This window comes from Sminthopsis crassicaudata, chromosome 1, assembly GCF_048593235.1.
Source record: "Sminthopsis crassicaudata isolate SCR6 chromosome 1, ASM4859323v1, whole genome shotgun sequence".
In the NCBI taxonomy this organism is placed as follows: domain Eukaryota; kingdom Metazoa; phylum Chordata; class Mammalia; order Dasyuromorphia; family Dasyuridae; genus Sminthopsis; species Sminthopsis crassicaudata.
Genome location: NC_133617.1, coordinates 61,971,177 through 61,993,560, shown reverse-complemented (window position 1 = coordinate 61,993,560; position 22,384 = coordinate 61,971,177). Strand labels below are relative to the sequence as shown.

Below are 22,384 nucleotides of genomic sequence, written 5' to 3'. Positions count from 1 at the left end.
CTTTCACAGCTCCACCAACAATGTATTAGTGTCCCAGTTTTCCCATATCCCCTCTAACACTCATCATTATTTGTTCCTGTCATCTTAGCCAATCTGACAGGTGTGTAGTGGTTTCTCAGAGTTGTCTTAATTTGCATTTCTCTGATCAGTAGTGATTTGGAACACACTTTAATATGAGTGGATATAGTTTCAATTTCATCATCTGAGTAATTCCAATCTTGTAAAGCATTACAGTAATATACCTCTCTAAATACAGTTATGTTTTATTTTATATTATAGTAAAGCCCTCCTACTAGATGATATAAGCAATATAAAAAAGCAGGATCATCACTTAATCCAAACTTTGCAGGTGCCATAAAGCTTGATATAAGTCACTGGCTTTGCACACAGAATGTATTTAAATTAATGTTGAATCAAATTGCAATACACTGTTTCCCTATCTCTGAGTGTTAAAAATATATCAGTATAAAAATGCTTACAATTACTTATAATTATTGTCTTGTGAGATAGTTCATGTACTGTTATCCAAAAATTTATGGCAAATGATTTGCCCAGTCTTATTTCAACCTCTTGCTACACTACATTAAAGCATTCATAGATTGACGATTTTAAATCAGAATAGTTAGAGATCTAAACATAGATCTCAACATCAAAATGAACAGTTGTGTTAAACATAGATTGATGAGCTAACCAATCTTTAGTTGCATTGGACTCCATTTACTTATGTTTTGGCCCTTCTCCAAAACTATCCCAAAACTCATGCAACTCTTGTATATTATACAGCAGACCATTGGTCAAATTTGATCAAGACTAAAATTTAAGATAAAGCTGTCTTTTGTGGTTGCTTTACTTGCACATTGATAAAACAGTAGACTTTTTTTTACAGCTGTATCCATTGGAATTTAGAAGATTTTCTTCAGTTTCTTGGCACACCTAAGGATTTCCTCCTGGGAATGGCAGAATTTGCCAGAATTTGATTTTTATTTGTCTTCCTCTAAACACTAAAGAAAATGTAAGCAATAAGGCTAATTATAGAATATATGACAAGTTATATTTTAGCAGCAGAAAACACAAAGTTTACATAAGAGTATGTTGAAGATGACATTTTTCTTCCAATAGGTATTTTCCCCTTCCCCAGGAAAAGTTCACTTAATTCTGGCAAAGCAGTTGAACTATTTGACAATGCCAAGGACTTGGGTGGTGAAAGACTTCTTTGTTGCTCTTTCAAGTAGTTGTGTTTTTGCCAGTTGAGGAGCCTACTTTATGGAGGTACCTAGCACAAGCAGAGGTAATTTGCCAGGTCATATTTTCATGTATGTTGTTATTTTAGGTAATGGCTAGAGAAAACTGAGCAAAAAAAAAAAAAAAGGCTGAATAGTCTAGGAAAATATTGCATTCCTAAAGCTCTTGGGCTTTCTTAATTGCATATTTGTTGGTAGTCAAGTTAGTAGGACAATATTAGTAGTGGCAGACAGGCACAATCCCTTTTCCACAAATTTGATGATGGCTTTGGTGGTCAGATTGGAAACAAGCACCAGTGGTTATAGGAAGCAGCTCCTTAGTGTTTTGATATGCTTGATATGGTTACATAATGAGGAGTTGTGGTATAGTGAAAGTACTAGTTGTAGTTTTGACTGTGGAAAGTATTGACAGTTTGACCGTGAGGAACTTAATTCTGTGAATCTCACTTGTCTTATCTTTGCCATCAACCACATCATCTTTGGAGGTGTCCCTTCAAGTTTCACATTTTCTGAATTCTGAAGTTCCATCCAAAATGATATGCTGTAATAATTTTCTTCCCAGATTTTAACAGGTTAGGTTCTAAAGTTCCTTCCATTTCTGAGAATCTATGTCCTATGACTTCTAATGTTCACATGCTATTTTTGATAGGTCTTTGGATTCTCCCTGTTCACACTTTTTAATTGAGGTTTTTTTAGTGATTATTGCTGAGTGACTCATATCTTGACATTACACCTGGCTTAAATCATGTGGTTTTCATAGACTCTCTGATACCCAGAGAACACATAACTTATGCTGGATGTCAGTACATACAAGTGGAAAAGAAACAAATTTTTATTTCTTTTGGGTCTCTGGTCAGCCAAAGTATTTTGTTTACCACATTCTTAATTTTGTAAATTTTTTTTTTTTTAAAGTGGCTTCTAGCATCATTGGGATGTTCTAAAATTTTGAAACACCTCCTCTAAAACAGCTTTTCTTCCTTTTTTTTAAAAAATGAATTTTCCCCCCCTGATGAATTTCAGTTCATTGTTTTTAAATTGAACAATTCATGTCCCTTTTTATAAATAAATTATAAAGGCACAATTAATCTAGGAAATTGCTACTGTTCTAGTGCTACTTTAATTTAGACCTTCTCCATTTTCTTATGCTATCTGAATGCTACTTCATTTCACAGAATGAAGGCTATGTGTACAGACTGGTTAAAACTGGTTGTTGCCATAGGTTTCAAGTTAGAAGAAACAGTTTTAAAAGTTCACATGAGTAGAGAGGAAAAAAATGCCTTTGTCACATGACTTGATGGCTCAATCAACAGAAAGGAAGTTAGCTATTTTGTAGCTCTTAGGATGCTGTATGATAATTAATTGATGAGAAAGTAACCGCTTCTGTTTCTGCTTATTTATTGACATTTATAGATATATTCTTATGCAGAGATGTGTTCTGAGATTCTTATGCTTAAAATTTTTTATTGAAGTGTTTTAGTCTTCCCCAGTCACCCAAGTCTTTTAAACTTGTTTGGCAAACCTTATTGCTATAATGGAAATGTCACACCTTTTTGAGTGTGACCTTTGATGCATGGCTTCTGATGCCTAACTTTATAGATCATCTTTAAGTATGAAATTTTTCCAGGGTAAAATGGTGTTTTTTCCTGTTTAGTGGTTATGGAAAAAAAGATAGACAGGTAATATCTATTGCCATTAATACTATTTTGATGTTTATAGCTATTATGGAAAAAACTTTCTAATGAAAATGCTTTCTAAAAGAGCATTGGACTAAACAAGAAAATGTATTCAGGTCTCATTTGTACCATTTGCTATTACTCTTGACAATTTATTTATTTTTTGATGATTGTGTGTTATATGTGTATGGAGGGGGTAATTGCAATTAAATGTGTGCCCAGATTAAGTTAGGAAGTGTTAAGTGTGAGATCAGATTTGAACTCAGGTTCTCTTGACTTCAGGGCCATATTTTATCCACTGTGCCATCTAGCTGTCCCTACTATGAACAATTTAAATCTTCTCTAAGCTACTAGTTTCTCATCTGTAAAATGATGAGTTAGACTTGATGATTTTGTAAGTTTTATGTGAATTCTGTGAAATTTCATGTTCCAAGTACTAACCTTGACAGTCTCTGATTTTCTGAATATGGTGATTTTGGTGTTTGTTTGTTTGTTTGTTTGTTTTTTAAGCTTTGAATTGAGATTTTATCAGAGCCTAATCACAAACTCCTGTATGCCAGAGTAGTATGCTAAGAGCCTGTAGACTTTTATGTACTTTAATAAATCAAACTCTGATTTTGTGTAATCTACTGTATTTTGTCATTATGGCCATATCCATATTAATACCGTAAAATCAGTTTGCCCCTTGAAAATCTTACTTGTGTATCTATAGGATATTTGTATTACAAAAATAAAGTTTGAATTGTTAATTTTCTTAAAATCAATTGAAGTAGTATCACAAGCTCCCATTTAAAATCTTAGACCTTTGGAGACATTCAGTTAAGCCAGTAAAAATTCTTGCAATGATAACAGAAGAAGCTTTCCCTTCTAAATTCTTATCAACTGCTGTGGAGGAAAAAAAATCTTGTCAAAAATTTACTTTTATCCAAAATCAGACTCAAGATTAGGATTTTAGGCAATTCTACTTCTTGTTTCTGTTTACCGGGAGAATCCCAGGAGCAGAGATTAACAGTTTCACTAAGATGGGTATTATATGCTGATTTTGATTGTGATTGTATGGACCAGGCCTAGATTTAGAATGTTCAGACTTGTTCCATTTCTCCTAATAATACAATTTTTCTACTGTTAATTCATCTGTAAAATGAAACAGATATTTTTAAGAGTTCTCTGAGCTTGATTATTCTTTGTTCTAAAAAGTCACTTCATTCCCTATTGTTCTATAATCATAGTTCCTTATTCTGGGGAGCATTAGGACAAAAGAGTGATGTTTCAAAGTATAATGCTTTTTATTGGAAAGGTATATGCAGAGAGAGAAAGGGGGAAATCACTTCAGTACTTTGAAGGGTTTATTTTGTTGCCTCACTGCGCCACCTAGAGGAATGTAATATGCAACTATCTGTACTCTCTTAGAATTCATAGAAGTAGTGACCCCTATTAACTATTTTTGGCTCTACATATACTTTTTTTGATGGGAACAGAGTTCTTTCTCTTGAACCCATGTTTTCAGTGTTTTGGATGTTAACAAGTTATAATGCTGTGAATTTTCATTATTCTTTGAATATTCTTCATTAGACACGGAATTGTTAGGGGTATGAATGATTGTATGATGGACAGACATAACTTCCAACAGTTTATTTTTTCCCTAAATGCTTTGTATCACTTTTTTTTTTTTAAAGTTTTTACTGATATTTTCTGTTTCTTATTCACCATAGTTATCCCAAATATTTCTTTCCCTCTACCACAGAATATCCCATAGGACAAATAGTTTTTTAGAGAGGGGGTGGAAATCAACACTTCTGATTACACATGTTTTTGGACTTTTTCAATTTATCAGTGTGTGATACCTGTGGACGTCCTCTATGAAAGGATAGGTTGCAGTATCTTCTTATCTCTCTTCATTCAAATTCCACTTGATTTTTATAATTTTGTTACATTTCCTTTTGATTTTTTTGTCATTCTTTTTTCCTTTTATGTTGTTACTGTGTTAGTGTTAATTAATAGTTCATATAAGTCTATCTCCTTTATTCGTTGCACATGGCATTTCCTACATCATAGTAATATCTCATGTATACATTCATATTCCCCAATTAATGGGCATTACATTGTTTCTAATTTTTAGCTAGGAGAAAAAGTGTTGCATAAATTTTGGAATATATAGAGACTTTTCTTATCAATGATTTCCTTGCTGTGTAATCCCAACAATGGAGTTTCTGGTTCTAAGAGAATGGATGTTTTAGTAACTTTATTTGCATAATTCCGCATTGCTTTCTAAAATAGTCATGAACAACATATTAGTATACCTATCTTTCTACAACTCCCCCAACATTAACTGTTGCCATGTTTGACATTTTTACCAATTTGTAAGAGTCATATTGATTTTCATTTCTTATTTAGTGATTTCATGCAAATTTTAATGGGATTGTGAATACTTTACAATTCTTTTTTTTTTTTTCCCTCTGAGGCAATTGGGGTTAAGTGACTTGCCCAAGGTACATAACTAGAAAGTTTTAATTGTCTTGAGGTCATATTTGAACTCAGGTCCTCCTGACTTTAGGGCTGGTTCTCTATCCACTGTGCTACCGGCTACCCCTACAATTCTTTTAAAAACTATTTATATCCTTTGACCATTTACCTTTGAAGAATGCCTTAATTGTTGAGATCTGTTTATCTTTTGTGTAAGTGACAGATAAGTATCTAAGTGTATTGTATATTCCAGAATACATTCTAAATGGATATATAAACTTAAAATTAAAGATCATACTATTTAAAGGTAGAAGAGAAACAGATCATATACTTGTCAGTTATGAGTAGATTTTTTTTTATTTAACTAAAATAAGACAATAAAAGATAAAAAAAGATAACTACTGAGCTTATATCCCAAAGAGATCTTAAAGGAAGGAAAGGGACCCACATGTGCAAAAATATTGTGGCAGCCCTTTGTGTAGTGGCTAGAAATTGGAAACTGAGTGGATGGCCATCAATTGGAGAATGGCTGAATAAATTATGGTATATAAATGTTATGGAATATTATTATTGTTTTGTAAGAAATGACCAGCAGGATGATTTCAGAGAAGCCTGGAGAGATTTACATGAACTGATGCTAAGTGAAATGAGCAGAACCATGATGATCAATTCTGATGGACATGGCTCTCTTCAACAATGAGTTGATTCAAACTAGTTCCACTTGTCCAGCAATGAAGAGAGCCATTCAGAGAGAGTACTATGAGAACTGCGGTGGACTACAACATAGCACTCTCACTTTTTCTGTTATTGTTGGCTTGCATTTTTGTTTTCCTTCTCAGGTGTTTTTTTTTTTTTTTTTTTTTTTTCCTTTCTAGATCTGATTTTCTTATGCAGCAAGATAATTATATGTATACATATAGTGGATTTAGCATATAATTTAACATTTAACTTGTATTGGACTATCTGCCATCTAGGGGAGGGAGGGAATAAAGGAGGAGAAAATTTGGAACAGAAGGTTTTGCAACAAGGGTCAGTGTTGAAAAAATTACCCATGCATATATGTTTTGCAAATAAAAAGATGATTTTTTTTAAAAAGATAAATTTGATTATTTGAAACTAAAAAGCTTTTGCACCGACAATATTAACATCTAAAATAAGAAGGGTAAGCAGTCAAATGGAAAAATTTTTATCAATATTTTCTGATAAGGGTTTGGTATCTAAAATATATAATTTATACATGTTCTTGTTCAGTTGTTTCAGTCGTGGTTTGGCTTTTTATGATCCCATTTGAAGTTTTCTTGGCAAAAATATTGAAGTGGTTTGTCATTTTCTTTTCCAGCTCATTTTAAAGATGTAGAAACTGAGGCAAAAAAGGGCTAAGTGACTTAACCAGTGTCGCACAGCTAGCATGGATTCATCTTAGCCCGATTTTTGTCTTAATTACTTTCTACTTTTCCTAGCAGTTTTTATCAAATAGACTTTTTTCCCTGGGTAATTTTCCACTATAAAACATTGGATTATTGAGAGCTTGTTTTTAACAATTTATATTTATATGTAATACTATAATGTATACTAAAAAGATTAGGATTGGTGCCTGTTCTCTAGCTCTTAGAAACTTAACAAGAACAAGAAGCTCATAGAATATATGTTTTATTTTTAATAGTATTTCATTTTTCCAGATACATGCATAGATAGTTTTCAACATTCACCTTTACATGCACCTTTGTGCATGTTTAACTTATATTGGATTGCTTGATATAGTAGAGTGGAGGAAAGTTCTTTCAGCTAGTCTTATGTCATAAGTTCTAGTTTCCTAAGCATACTGATCATCCTCTTAACTGTCCCTTCTAAAATGTAGAACCCAGAACTGAACATAAGACTTTGAATATGGTATAGCTAAAAACCAGAACCCTAGTTCTGAAATTTTTGTCTCAATCCAAGATCTGGGATAAAATTAGGTTTTTTGTTTTTAATTTTAATTTTTTTTATTGCTATGTCACACTGTTGGCTCATATTGGGCTTTTAATAGACCAAAAACCCCAACTCTTTTTCACAGATACTTTTTAGTTATGTCCCCCTCTCCCATTTTGTATATCTGAACCACAATATCTTTTTACATGTGGTAATAATTACAGAAACTTATTGAGTGATACTTCATGCATTTTACAGAGATGCCATATTTTGACATTTTATTTGTGTGCATCTTATCACCCCTAATAGATTATAATATTCACAAAGATAGAAACAAAGTCTTAATTATATTTTTGTTTTTATTATCCCATTACCTAGCAGAGGACTTTATACAGAAACACAGAGAAAATACTTAATAAATATTTGTTAAATGATTCATAGAAATAGAGTTAAGCAGGACCAGACCTAGACATGGCTCCAACACTGCTTAGCTACCCCTGTCCCTTTCCTAGGAACAACATGTATTATTTATATAATGTGTTACAGCTAACAATTTTCCTCCACTCTATATTAATTGATTACTAGCAACCTAGAAGAAAACTGTTCCTATCTCTGAACTCCTAGTTTCTCATTCTCTTCCTCATCCCACCCCCCTAAAACTTAACCCACTATCTTCAGGAATTTCCATTTTCCTACCTCTTTTTTCACTTTCTTTCATTCACCAGTCCCTATTGAGACCTGACCCTTTTCTACAACACTGGCTTTTGCCCAAATTTCTTAATTCACTTCTCATTGAGGAGGAATTGGAATACTTCCTACTTCAATTGCCATTTTCACCTGGGAGTCTCCATTAGCACCATCATTCAGTAACCTTTCTGTATTTGAAGTTTATAGTTTATAGGTTTTTTTTAACATTTCCATTCAGTCAAGATGTTATATACCAGCCCTCGTCATTTTCCCTTCTCAAGAAGTACATTACCTACATTTTTTTTCCCTGAGGCAATTGGGTTACACAACTAGGAAGTGTTAAGTGTCTGAGGTCAAATTTGAATTCAGTCCTCCTGACTTCAGGGCTCGTGCTTTATCCACCTTGCTGTCCCCACATGCTTAACCTTTATCAGATTACTTGCTGCCTGGGGAAGGGGAGAAGGAAGGGAGAAAAACTTGGAATATAAAATCTAACAAAAATGAATGTTGGAAACTATCTTTTCGTGTATTTGGAAAAATAAAATACTACTACTCTTCAGTGTTTGTTCAAACTAATACTCTTACTAACTTCACTTTGTTTCTTCTTGAATCTTAATCCATTAGTTAGCCACTCAATACTTCATTATCTTCCATTCTCACTTCCTTTTCTCCCTTTGACCTTTGATATGCCTTGCCAAACCTCAGCCTTCACTTATTCCAAATCCTTTGACTTATCTTCCTCTTCAACAGTACAGAGCTGAAGGAAGTCATGGATACATTATAAATTCATTTTATCCAATTTCAAATGAGCTATCACTGTAGCAAGGCAATCTTTTAGTCTTCTCTTATGTGCCAATCAGTATTAGAAAAACTACTAGCATAATTGGCTGTATCAATAACCAAACTAACAAATCATATGATTATCTCAATAGATGCAGAAAAACATTTGATAAAATTCAACACCCATTCCTATTAAAAACACTAGAGAGTATAGGAATAAATGGACTTTTCCTTAAAATGATCAGTAGAATCTATTTAAAACCATCAGCAAGCATCATATGTAGAGGGGACAAACTAGAACCTTTCCCAATAAGATCAGGAATGAAGCAAGATTGCCCACTATCACCATTACTATTCAGTATTGTATTAGAAATGTTAACTTTGTCAATAAGAAAAGAAGAAAAAGATTAAAGGAATTAGAGTAAATAATGAGGAAACTAAATTATCACTCTTTGCAAATGATATGATAGTATTGTTAGAAGAACCCTAGAGAATCAACTTAAAAGCTATTAGAAACAATTCACAACTTTAGCAAAGTTGCAGCATACAAAATAAATCTACATAAATCATCAGCACTTTTATATATTACCAACAAAGTACAGCAGCAAGAGATAAAAAGACAAATTCCATTCAAAATAACTGTTGATGGTATAAAATATTTGGGAATCTATCTGCCAGGGGAATGTCAGGAACTATATAAACACAACAACTAAACAGTTTCCATACAAATAAAGTCAGATCTAATAAGTTGGAAAAATATCAAGTGCTCATGGGTAGGCTGAGCTAATAAAAATCTCAAGACTACCTAAATTAATCTATTTATTTAGTGCCATATCAATTAAGCTCCCAAGAAATTATTTTACAAATCCAGAAAAAATAATAACAGTTCCTAGCTATGCCAGAACTAAAACTATATTATAAAGCAGAAGTTATCAAAACCATTTGGTACTGGCTAAGAAATAGAGTAGTCAATCAGTGGAATTGGTTAGAGTCATAAGACAAAATAATTAAATATGACAATCTAGTGTTTGACAAACCCAAACACCCCAGCTTTTGGGATAATTGCTGGGAAAATTGAAAATTAGGATGGCAGAAATTGACCCATACCTGACACTGTATACCAAGATAAGGTCAAAATGGGTTCATGACTTAGATATAAAGAATAATGAGCAAATTGGAAAAACATAGGATAGTTTACCTCTCAGATCTGTGGAGAAGAAAGGAATTTGTGATCAAAGAAGTAGAACTCATAATTGAACACCAAGTAAATAATTTTGATTATATTAAATTTTAAAAGTTTTTGTACAAACAAAACTAACACAGACAAGATTAGAAGGAAAGCAATAAATTGAGAAAATAATTTTGATAAAGGCCTCATTTCTAAAATTTATAGAGAACTGACTAAAATTTATAAAAAATTTAAGCCATTTTGACCATTGATAAATGGTCAAAGGATATGAACAGACAATTTTCAGATGAAGAAATTAAAACCATTTCTAGTCATATGAAAAAGTACTTTAAATCAGGGAAATGTAAATTAAGACAACTTTGAGATATCACTACATACCTCTTAGATTGGCTAAGATAACAAAAAGATAATGACAAATGTTGGAGGGGATGTGGGAAAACTGGGACACTGATGCATTGTATTTGAACTGTGAACAGACCCAACCTTTCTGGAGAGCAATTTGGAACTATGCTCAAAAAGTTATCAAACTGTTCATACCCCCCCAGCAGTGTTCCTACTGGGATTATATCTCAAAGAGATCTTAAATGAGGGAACGGGACACACATGTGCAAAAATGTTTGTGGCAGCCCTCTATGAAATGGCTAGAAACTAGAAATTAAATTGAATGGATGCTCATCAGATGGAGAATGGCTGAATAAATTATGGTATATGAATGTTATGGAACATTATTGTTCCATAAGAAACGATCAGCAGGATAATTTCAGAGAGTCCTGGAGAGACTTTATATGGCAACATCAGTATTATACAAAGATCAATTCTGATGGACATAGGTCTTTCCAACAATGAGATGATTCAGGCCAGTTCTAAATGATCTTGTGATGAAGAGAGCCATTTGCACTCAGAGGGAGGACTGTAGGAACTGAATGTGGATCACAACATAACATTCTCACTCTTTTTGTTGTTGTTCACTGTTTTCCTCCTTTTTTTTTTCTTTTTTTTTTTTTTTCTTTTTGACCTGATTTTTCTTGTACAGCAAGATAATTGTATAAATAAAGTGGATTTAACATATTTTAACATATATAACATATTGGATTGCTTGCCATCTAGGGGAGGGTTTGGGGGGAAGAAGGGAAAAATTTGGAACACAAGGCTATGCAAGAGTCAATGTTGAAAAATTATCTGTGCATATATTTTGAAAATAAAAAGCTTTAATAAGGAAAAAGGTGAAGAAATATGGAGTACATGAAAAGAGGAGAGTTTTTGGAATAGCTTCTGTGGGAAGTGAGATAGAGAATTAGAGAGGAATAAAAGGAATGTTTTGCTTTAGGGAGGACCTATTTGAAGCTGATCAACATATATACATTTGTAACTTAATCAGTCGGCATCCTAGCTTACTATGTTCAGTTCTTCTAAGTTAAAGATGATTTAGGGAGATGATTGGTTGAAATAATTCCAGGCTAGAGAAAGGTGATAGTGTGATAGGAGAATGGAACAAAAGATTAAGTACTAAAAAAGTAGACAAAAAAATTAAGGACTAAATTTGAGAAAAAAATTAATGATAGTACAAATAATATAGTTACCATGATTTGAATTGGGTGGATGGCCCAGGATGACCTCCTTTTCTGGACCTCACTCCTAATAATTATTTCAGGAAACATCCATCATGCTTTGTCTTAACTTCATTACCTCCTTTTCAAAGTCTCCTTCCAACTGTCTTGCCCACCCTACTTGTTGTATACATTTTCTTCAATGTTCTCTGGTAGTTATTCCCACGGTGTGTAACTTTGAGCTTCAGTCAAATCAATTCTGCTACATCTTGTAGATGTAGATGGGAACCTCCAGAGATTCGAATCTCATTAGCTTTCTGGACCATAGAGGATTCTTCCTGCAATGTTATTTTCCCCAGCAAATTGTAAGCTCCTTGAGGGATAGGACTATCTTTTTTTAAATTTTATTTTATTTTTTTTTTTTATTTGTATCCCTAGAGTTTAGCATAGTGCTTGGCTCATAGTCAGCACTTAATAAATATTTCTCATCATTCATTTTTAATTCATTCTCTACTAAAGCTCAGTGATTTCCTTTCTTAACCAAATATCTTAGCTTCTTCAGGATGCCTTTCTAGTTTCCTACTAAGCAGGAAGCAAAATCCTTATTAAAAAAGATTAATAGTTATTATTCTGCAGAGGGTGATAAAAAAAGATTTTGAGGCTCTGTCACAACCCTCACCCCAACTTATTTTCTGAATAACTTTAACTCTTTAGGTATGCTACTTTAAAGCCAAACTTTTCTTTTCTCTCTCTCTCTCTCACTCTTTTGTGTTTGTGTGTGTGTGTGTGTGTTTTAATATTTTTATTTCTCCCAGTTACATGTAAAACAATATTTACATTAGTTTTTAAACTTTTGAGTTCTAGATTTTCTCCCCCCCCCCCTCCCTACTTCCACCTTCCTTTAACCAGGCAAATGTGAAGGTATGCAAAACATTTTCATAAAAGTCATTTTATGAAAGAAAACAAAACCCCCCAAAAAAAATCCTCAAGAAAAAGTTTTAAAAAGAACAGTATGTTTCAAACTGTATTCAGAAACAATCAGTTTTTACCGATGGTATCGCCTCTTTCTTTCTGGGTATGCATAGCATTTTTCATCCATAAGTCCTTCAGAATAATCTTGGATCATTGTACTGCTGAAAATAGCAAAATCATTCACAGCTGATCATCCCACAACATTGCCATTTCTTTGTATGTAGCTCATCACTTTTCTTGATTTCATGGAGGACTTTTCCAGATTTTCCTGAAAGGAAAAAGGAGATCCATGTTTTTATAGCTCTTTGGGCATAGTTTATCAATTGAGGAATGGCTTTTTTTTTTTTTTTTTTTTTTTTTTTTTTTTTTTTTTTTAATTTGAGTTAGTTTACTATACGTTAACCAGACTAGCACCTTTCCTGTTTCCCACCACTTTGTCACTTTTGGCCTTATAATTCCTTACTTAATCCTCTCTTTTATCTTTTCTCTTAACATTCTATCTTTCATTGCTTTACTCAAGTACTACCCCTTCCATGTTGCCTTCTATGATTTTCCCTATGTTTTGTTTCTTTGATACTATTCCTATACTATTCCTGAACTTAACATAGCACTTTGATGATAAATGTTTCACATTCAACTCTCTTGGGGGGTTGGACAGAGGGAATGATATGTGTTCAAGACACATTTTAAAATTTAGATTTAAATTTAGTCTGTATTATTAATGTTTTCTTCATTATTTGAACCTAGATAATGGATAATGGATAAATCAAGCCCATCCCTGAAATATTTACCAGTTCCCAAGATGTAAAAATTTAACAATTTTCAGCCAGTTCAAGCAGATTCCAGCACATTCCTAACCTAAATGCCACCATCAAGTTGCCCCTTGTGAACCACTAAATGCATCTTTAAAAGTATATAGATTTTCAAAAGATATGCTTTATGCCCAAAGGGCTATAGATTCATACATAACCTTTGACCTAACAATACTACTATTAGGCATGAATACCAAAAGAGGTTTTTTTGAAAGGGCGGGAGAAAAGGAAAAAGATCTATATGGATAAAAATATTTGTGGCAGTTCTCTTCTCAGAGCATACAATTGAGAATTGAGGGGATGCTCATCAATTGGGGAATGGCTGAATAAATTGTGCTGTATAATTGTCATGTAATATTGTTGTTCTTTGGGGAGTGATGAGCAAAATGCTCTTGGCGGGGAGGGAAACCTGGAAAGTACCCCATAAAATCAAGAAAAGTGAAATGTAAAAGCAATGTTCCAAGATGACCAGCAGTAAGATTTTGCTGTTCTCTGTAGTACAGTGATCCTCAGTTACTCTGAAGGATTTATGATGAAAAATCCTGTCCATGCCCAAAGAAGAAACTGATTCTATGTGAACAGAAATTGAATCATTCTATCATTCTCTCTCTCTCTCTCTCTCTCTCCTTCTCTCTCTCTCTCTCTCTCTCCTTCTCTCTTTTTTTCTAACTTTACTTTTCTTGAGGGTTTTTTTTTTAATTAAGGTAAATCTATATTTTCTTTCACAGCATTATTTTTATGGAAATGTTTTGCATAACTTCATACATGTTTCTTAATGGGGGATGAGGATAGGGATAAGGAGAAGACTCTGGAACCCAAAAGTTTTAAAAAATACAAACAAATGTTTAAAAAACTTCTTTAAATGTAATTGGGGAAAATATTAAATATGGGTTTTTTTGTTTTTAGAAAAGTATCTAGATTTAATCATCTCTATTAGAGTATAAGCTCTTAGTGGAGCAAAACTAGGAAGAAAGTAGAAGTCTTAGGATCTTTGGGACTGGAAAGGAACCTTTGAAGTCATTTAGTTTCACTCCCTCAGTATTTTACAAACGAAGAACATAAGACCTGGGAAAGGAACTTGCGATGGTCTTTTAAATTCTAACAAGACTAAGTTTCGAACCCAGATCTACTGACTCCAAAAGCAGTATTCTTTCTAGCATACCATGCTACCTAGTTATTGTCTCTGCCTTGTTTTAATTTCTGGCTTTCACATGAGGTTTTCAATAAATTGATCTTAAAACATTGAAAGAAAATTTTTTTTTTTTTTTTTTGTTTTTTTTTTTTTTTTTTTTTTTTTTTTGTTTTTTGTTTTTTAGGCTGGAGTTAAGTGACTTGCCCAGGGTCACACAGCTTTTAGGAAGTGTTAAGTGTCTGAGGCCAGATTTGAACTCGGGTCCTTCTGAATTCAAGGCTGGTGCTCTATCCACTGCGCCACCTAGCTGCCCCCGAAAGAAAATTATTTTAAGAAAATTTTAGGGTCTTGAGGACACTGTTGTCGGGAAGTAGAATGCTCTAAGTCTTAATGAATGATCTTTATTCTCTTTGTTTTTCAGTGATATGAAGCCAGAGAAGAGAGTTCCCTCACCTGATATTATAGTGTTATCAGACAATGAGCCTTCAAGTCCTAGAATGAATGGCTTAACAAAAATACCATTAAAGGAAACCAATACAGAAGCCCTCATGGTGAGTTTGGCCTTTTGATATCTTCTCTAGTTGTAGTTATTGTCAAAATACAAAACCTAATTATATTGATGACATATTATGTCACATCTGACAACTTGGCAAATCTTTGATGCCAGAATTAAGGTTCTCTTAAATTGTGTGTAAGAATCCATTTTGATTTAAAAAGAGGTACATAGGGGCAACTAGATGTCACAGTAGATAGAGCACCGGTCCTGGAGATAGAAGGACCTGAGTTCAAATCAAAATACTTTATAGCTATGTGAGCTTAGGCAAGTTATTTAACTCCAATTGCCTCACAAAAATGAATGAATCAATAAATGAATCAATGGATAAATGAAAAAGAGCTACATAATTTATGTTCACAGGGAATAGCTATCTTAAAGGTAAGGGCAAGTGAAAGTCTTTGATGTAGCCATTCTATTCTTTTTTTTCCTGCTTTATAATAAGTAATACCAACATTTATTATAATACCCTAAGGTTTATGAAACATTTTACAGTTATTGCCTACTTTAATTCTCACAACAACCCTGTAAGGTAAACATTATTGCTATCAGCATTTTACAAATGAGAAAACAAACTGGGAGAGGGTTAGTGATTTGCCTACGGTCAGTTAGCTCCTGACTGAAGCAGAATTTGACCCCACATTCTAACCACTATTTAATTCCCTGCCTTCTTATTTGGCTGAGGTCCACCTAGAAAGCTAGTCACTTCTTCAAAGATTACAGTCTAGCCAGATAGGCTTTAAAATGTTGGAACTTGAACTCTATGTTAGGATAAGTGAATATACTAATCACATTCTATCTAGATTAAGACTGCACCTAGGTACTGGTAAAATTACCTTGGCACTTAAGCTCTTGTATTATAGAGTCATCTATTGTTCTGTTTCCAATTTTTTGTTGGACCTCTTCACCCCAGGATAGGGCCTAATCTAACTAAACTTCTAGAAATCAACAAGCATTTATTAATGACTTAATATATAGTAGATACCATGCTAAACACTAAGGATATAACAGAAGGCAAAAAGCAACCTCTGCCCTTAAGGAGCTCATAGTTTAATTAGGGGAGTTATCATGTAAATAACTTTGTACAAATTATGAGCAGGGTACACTGGTGAAAATTTCATGCAGCCAATGAGAATGCATATATGGAGTGTCATATTCAAAGACTAGCAAGGAGGCTAGAGATACTATAGAAGTCAAATAGAAGGATTTTAAAAATTTTTATCCTGGGTATATAGAGCACTATTGGAGTTTGTTGAATGAGATGACATGGTCAGACCTGTACTTTACAAATATCATTTTGGTAGCTGAATGGAGCATAGACTGGGGTAGGACTGTTACAATAATCCAAGTATGAAATGATGGGATCCTACATCAGTATGATAGCAGTGTCAAAAGTGAATGGGGTATAGATGGAAATATTATAAAGTTAGAATCAACAGAACTTGGCAACAAACAGAATATGGAGGTTGAAGGAAAAGATGAAGAATAGTCAAGAATGATATCTAGGTATGAGCTTTTTAGCAGATTTCTTAACACATAATTGGTGCTTACTAAATGTTTATTGATGATTCAGCTGCTTGTAGTGCCCTCAGTAGACTAAAGAAAATTAGAAAGAAAGGAAAGAATTGGGTGGAAAGATGAGTTCAGTTTTGGGCATACTGAGTTTTAGATGTCTGTAAGACATTCATTTCAAAATTGGAGATGTGAGACTAGAGGAGAGGTGCCAGAGAAGTTAGGAATGGACAAATAGATAATGATAATCATCTGTATTATATGATAGTTGAATCCATGGGAGCTGATGAGTCTCCAAGCTTAATAATAGTCTGAAGGGGAAAAAGGACCTAGGACAGAACCTTGAAAAGATCATTGTTAACAGGCAAGATCTGGGTGAAGAGCCATCTGAGGAAAATAATAAGACAAATAAAAAAAAGAAGACCCAAGAGACAGCAGTTTCAGGAAAATCTACAAAGTAGAGAATATCAAGAAGAACAGGGTGATTAACAGTATCAAAGGCCATAAAGAGATCAAAAAGGAAAGGTCATTAAATTTGACTGTTAATTGATCTTTGGTAACTGGAGATATTCCAGTCCCAGTTGAATGATGGAATTTAGAAGCTAAAATGTAGAGTTGAGAAGAGAGTAAGAGAAAATGAAGTAAAAATACCATATAAGAGGGCTTCTTCAAGGACTTTAGCCACAGAAAGGAGAAGAAATACAGGATAATAGCTATAAGGGATGGATGAACAAGTGACAGCTTTTTGAGAATGTGGGAGACATTGGCAACAGGAAAACAGCTCGTAGGCAGAGATTAAAGATTAGTTAAAATAGATATGCTAGAGAGGAGCAAATTGCTATAAAAATGGAATTACTTATTCCTATCACGATAGTTTTCCTTGGCAAAGAGGTTTTCTCTTCATGGGAAAGGGGGCAAGGAGGTGATGATAGAGAAAGAAATCTGAGTTAGATATGATGTGGAGGAGAAATAAGAGAGCTCTCAGATGGCCTCTTGGAGAGCAGAATTTGTGCAGGTGAGTAATGTGAAAGAAAGGTAGGAAGGATCCTGATTAAGAAGAACTTTAAAAGACAAAGAGGTGATTGATTTTATTTTTTGATTCTAGAGGTAATAAGGAACTACTAGAGTTTACTGAATAAGGGAGGAGAAATAACAGGGTCACACTTATGTTTTAGGAAGATGACTTTGATGGCTGAGAAAAAAGAGAGACCCAAGACAGAGAGACAACCATCAGACTTAGTGCATTTGTCTGTTGCTTTATTTTCAACATTACTTGGAAAAATATAAGTTGATCATTGAATTCCCCATGTAGTCCATATATGTGATACATTGGTAACAGCAGTCCTCTATATCTTTTTTTTTTTTTTTTTTTTTTTAAGAATCATTTGCCCCTTAATGCTTTCAATTCTTGAGATTTTCTCCACCTTTTTTAGGTCAATTTCCAGTGAAAAATTATATGCCATCTACTCTTGTCTTTTCTCAATGCTCTCTAAAATTTGTTAGAATCCTAAATTATATGTCAGATATATTCTGCCTTTCTCTTCAACTCTGTTACAAATTCCAAAATTCTATTGCCACTTCCTCCTATAGCTCTGTACCTGTTTTCTCCTTATTGATCCCCTCATCACTTCATCTTTTAAAAAATATAAAATGATGAGTTAGGCAAGTCAAGAATTTATCATCAGCTTGTCTTTCCAGCAGATATCTGGGTAATTAAAGTTTTCCTCATAACATCTTCTACTGCTACATTTTACTTCCTACTGGATTTTTTACTAAATTCATTTCTCCTTATCTCTCCTCACTCCCACCTACTCCCCCATGTGACTGGATTACTTGTAGTATGATATCATGAAGTATCATTTCTATTTTTTTTCTCCATTGAGTCTCATTCAAATACTCTTTTTTGAGCTTCTGTCTTCTAATCCATCGATTTCCTCACGTGAGTACATTTTTTTTTTTTTAAGTATGTTTGTTGATTGTCCAATACAATCAAATTGTATTCTTGGGGAATAATACAGTTTTATTATGTTAGATTTCTTTTGATTTTAATCTTCGTTCTCATGTATATTCTCTCTGTCTTTTGTTCTACCCAGTGAACCTGTCACCTATAAAGATCTAAAAAAAAAAAAAAAAGAGGGAGAGGGTGTGTGTGTGTGTGTGTGTGTGTGTGTGTGTGTGTGTGTGTGTGTGTGTGTGTGTGTAACATTCTATATCTATCCATAGCCCCCCAACTCTGCAAAAAAGAGAAGTACAACTTCTAAACTCAAGGTAGAGCATTATAATTATGAGATGTGTGCTTAATATTTAAATACCATTAATTTTCCTTTTAGCTATACTTTTTTTTTTTTTTTTTTTTTACTTTGTAAAAGTATTTTGGACTTAAAGCCATCTATCTCCATCATATATGTAGTTTGGCTCTTTTCTTCTTTAAAGTATACAGTAAATTCGGCATATTGTTTCAAAGCTGTTCTCCTTATATTTTTCTCTGAACCTTTTCCTCTGTGCTTTAAAAAAAAAGTTTCATTAACATTCTTATTTCTCATTGTTTCTCACTTCTTATTAGAAAGGTGATAGATCCTAGAATTATAGAATGAAACATGTGTTCAGACAAAACTAATGAATGTATTTTTTTTCTTAACTGTTAATTGATTACAATGGAGATTTTCTTTTTGTTTTTGTTTATATTTTTAATTATTTTTCTAAGAACCATATTTTAATTATGAGAATATCTCATTGGGCATTAGGAATAACATGCGAGATTAGATTTATATCCTTGCAGTAAGAGTTCCAGTTCATCTTCTTTCTTACCTACATTATGAATATATACTTTCTGTTTATCAGTTCTTAATCTGGAGGTAGATAGCATCTTCTTTCATAAGTTCTTTGTAGTTGATTTGAGATGAATTAGTCATCATTCACACTTAGGACAGTCTTTATGTTACTTTGTACAATGTTTTTTTAGTACTACTCATTTTTCTTTGTTTCATGCAAATTTTTCATTGTTTTTCTAAAATGGAACCAACTCATTTCTCATAGCACAATAGTATTCCAACACAATTACATGCCGCATTTTGTTTAGCCATTCCGAAGTTGAAGAACATCTTATCAGACTGATGGTGTAAAATATCTCAAAGATGTTTTAATCTGCATATATTTACTCAGTAATGATTTAGAGCATTTTCATTTGTGTGGGTGTTTGTTTTGATTTCTTCATTGAAAAATTACCTGTTCGTATCCTTTGACCATTTACCAAATAGGGAATAACTCATTCTTACAGATTTGAGACAGTTCTTTATATAAAAATTTCTCCTGATTTTCTGCTTTCCTTTTAATCTTGGCTATGCTTGTTTTATTTGTACAAAATATTTTTAATGTAATCAAAATTATTCATTTTACACTTTTAAGAGTTCTCTGCTATTTATCCTAAATTGTTTTCCTTTCTATTAGTCTAATAGGGATACATATGTGTATGTTCAGGTGTGTGCTTCGTTCTGACATAGCCCGCTTTAAATGTAGGTTATATATCCATTTTGACTTTGTCTTGGTAAATGGTTTAAGATATTGGTTTATGCCTAGTTCCTACCACAGTACTTTCCAAGTGACCCAGCAATTTTTACTAAATAATGAATTTTTATACCCATAACTTAAATCTTTTCTTTTGTCAAACATAGTTATTATAATCATTTTTTATTTTGTATTATATGTCTACCCTATATTCCTTTATTTTTCCTAGTGAGTACCAGATAATTTTGATAATTATTGTCTTATAATTTAAGAACTGGTACTGGTAAACCTGGTTTTATATTTTTCCATCAGTTTCTTTGAAATTCTTGACCTTTTGTTCTTCCAAATGAATTTTATTTTCTTTTAACTTAGTAAAATAATTTTTTGGTAATTTCATTGGGGTGGCAATGTAAAATGTAAATATCTCTTCATTATTTAAATCAGACTTTATTTGTATCAAAAGTGTTTTATAATTTTGTTAGGTAGTTTCCTGGGTCTGATTTGGCAGATATACTCCCAGATATTTTATACTGTCTGCAGTTATTCCAGATGTTTTATCCTGTCTGTAGTTACTGTCTATAGTTATTTTAAAGAGATATCAATTCTTGCATAATTTTGTGGGTGATATATAAAAATGCTAATGATTTATGTAGGTCTGTTTTATATGCTAAAATAATTGTTTCCACTGACTTTTTAGTTGAATCTTTAGGATTTTCCAATTATATCATCATATTGTCTGCAAAAGAGATAATTTATTACTTCAGTTCCCATTCTAGTTCCTTTCATTTCTTCTTTTATTGCTATTGCTATAATTTCTAAAACAATATTGAATAATATTGGTGGTATATAATGCAGATAATTTTTAATCCATTCTGCTGTTTCTATTTTATGATTGAGTTCATCCCATTCACATTGAGTTATGTTCCTAGTTGTATGTTTCCCCTCATCCTTTTTTTCCTCTCCATTTATCCTTCTCTCCCTGTTTACTCTATTCCTCCAGTGAATCTAATTTACTTCTAACCACTCCCTTGCTCTCCTATTACTTAATCTACCTCCCCTTATTTTCTTCCCTGACTCCTCTTTGCCTTTCTATTTATCAGTTTAGATTATTTTTTATGTCCTTCTAGATGTATTTGCTTATTCCCTTTTAATCTTTTCGAATTTAAGATTTCAGCACTGCCAGCCCTCTATTCCCACCTGCTTCCACTGTAACAGTTCTTTCTTTAATGCCTCATTCTCCATTTTACTTCTCCCTAGCTAATATTATTTTTTAGATTCATCCCGTTATATACAATTCAACTCTAAGCCTTATCAAACTACTTTTAAGAGTATAAAACATTTTCCCATATAAGAAGTAAGCAGGTTCAACATATTAAAGACCAATAATAAGGGATTCAAATAAGTGTTTAATGTATGTTTCTTCTTGATCTTTTGTGTTAGTTTCTATCTAAATTAATCTACTTGTTCAGTGCTATGCCAATCTAACTGCCAAAAAATTATTTTATAGAGCTAGAATAAATAACAAAATTCATTTGAAAGAACAAATGGTCAAGAGTATCAAGAGAATTCATTTTTAAAATGAAGGACAGTTGAAGCTTAAAGCTCTATTATAAAGCAGTAGTCATCAAAAACATGGTACTGGCTAAAAAAAGAGAATGGTGAATCAGTAGAATAGGTTTGATACACAAGACACAGATAATCAGTGATTATATAGTAATCTAGTATTTATAAGCTCCAAAATTCCAGCTTACTGGGAAAACCTGAAAATAATGTGTGAGAATCTTTACAGCCAGTATTTCTGATAAAGATCTCATTTCTATAAAACAAAAAGAAATGTCTTTTAAATTTTTAAACAAGCCATTCCCCAAATGATAATTGATTAAAGGGTATGAACAATTTTCAGATGAAGAAATTAAAGCCATCTATAATCACATTAAAAATTAGGCTTTAGATCACTATTGATTTGAGACATGCAAATTAAAACAGCCCTGAGGTACCACCTAACACCTGTTAGATTAGCAGAAAAAGATAATGATAAATGTTGAAGGGAATATAGTAAAACTGGGACGCTAATGCATTCTTAGTGGGATTATGAAATAATCCAGCCATTCTGGAGGGCAATTTGAAAGTATGCCCCAAAAGCTGTAAAACAGTTCATACCCTTTGATCCAGCAGTGTATCCCAAAGAAATCATAAGAGGGAAAAGAACCCATATATGCAAAAATGTAGTGGTTCTTTCTGTGGTTTTTTTGTGGTGGCAAAGCATTGGAAAATGAGTAGGTGTTCATCAATTGGGAAATGACTGAATAAGTTATGATACATGAAAGTAATGGAATGCTATTGTTCTATAAAACTGTTAGGATTACAAGTCGAGAACTCAGGTTGACTTGACAGTTCTCTGGCTCACA

The 22,384-nt window shown here is 32.9% G+C and overlaps 1 protein-coding gene across 7 annotated transcripts in view; it reads left to right on the top strand.

Annotated features, from left to right (window-relative positions):
• The window catches only part of GATAD2A (GATA zinc finger domain containing 2A), a 198,795-nt gene that overhangs the window by 150,811 nt on the left and 25,600 nt on the right, over nt 1-22,384 (top strand). For all 7 annotated transcript variants that reach the window (XM_074306954.1, XM_074306937.1, XM_074306920.1 and 4 more), the window contains one exon: nt 14,829-14,958. In XM_074306954.1, coding sequence (XP_074163055.1) covers nt 14,829-14,958 — 130 coding nt within the window. The remainder of the gene's footprint in view (nt 1-14,828; nt 14,959-22,384) is intronic.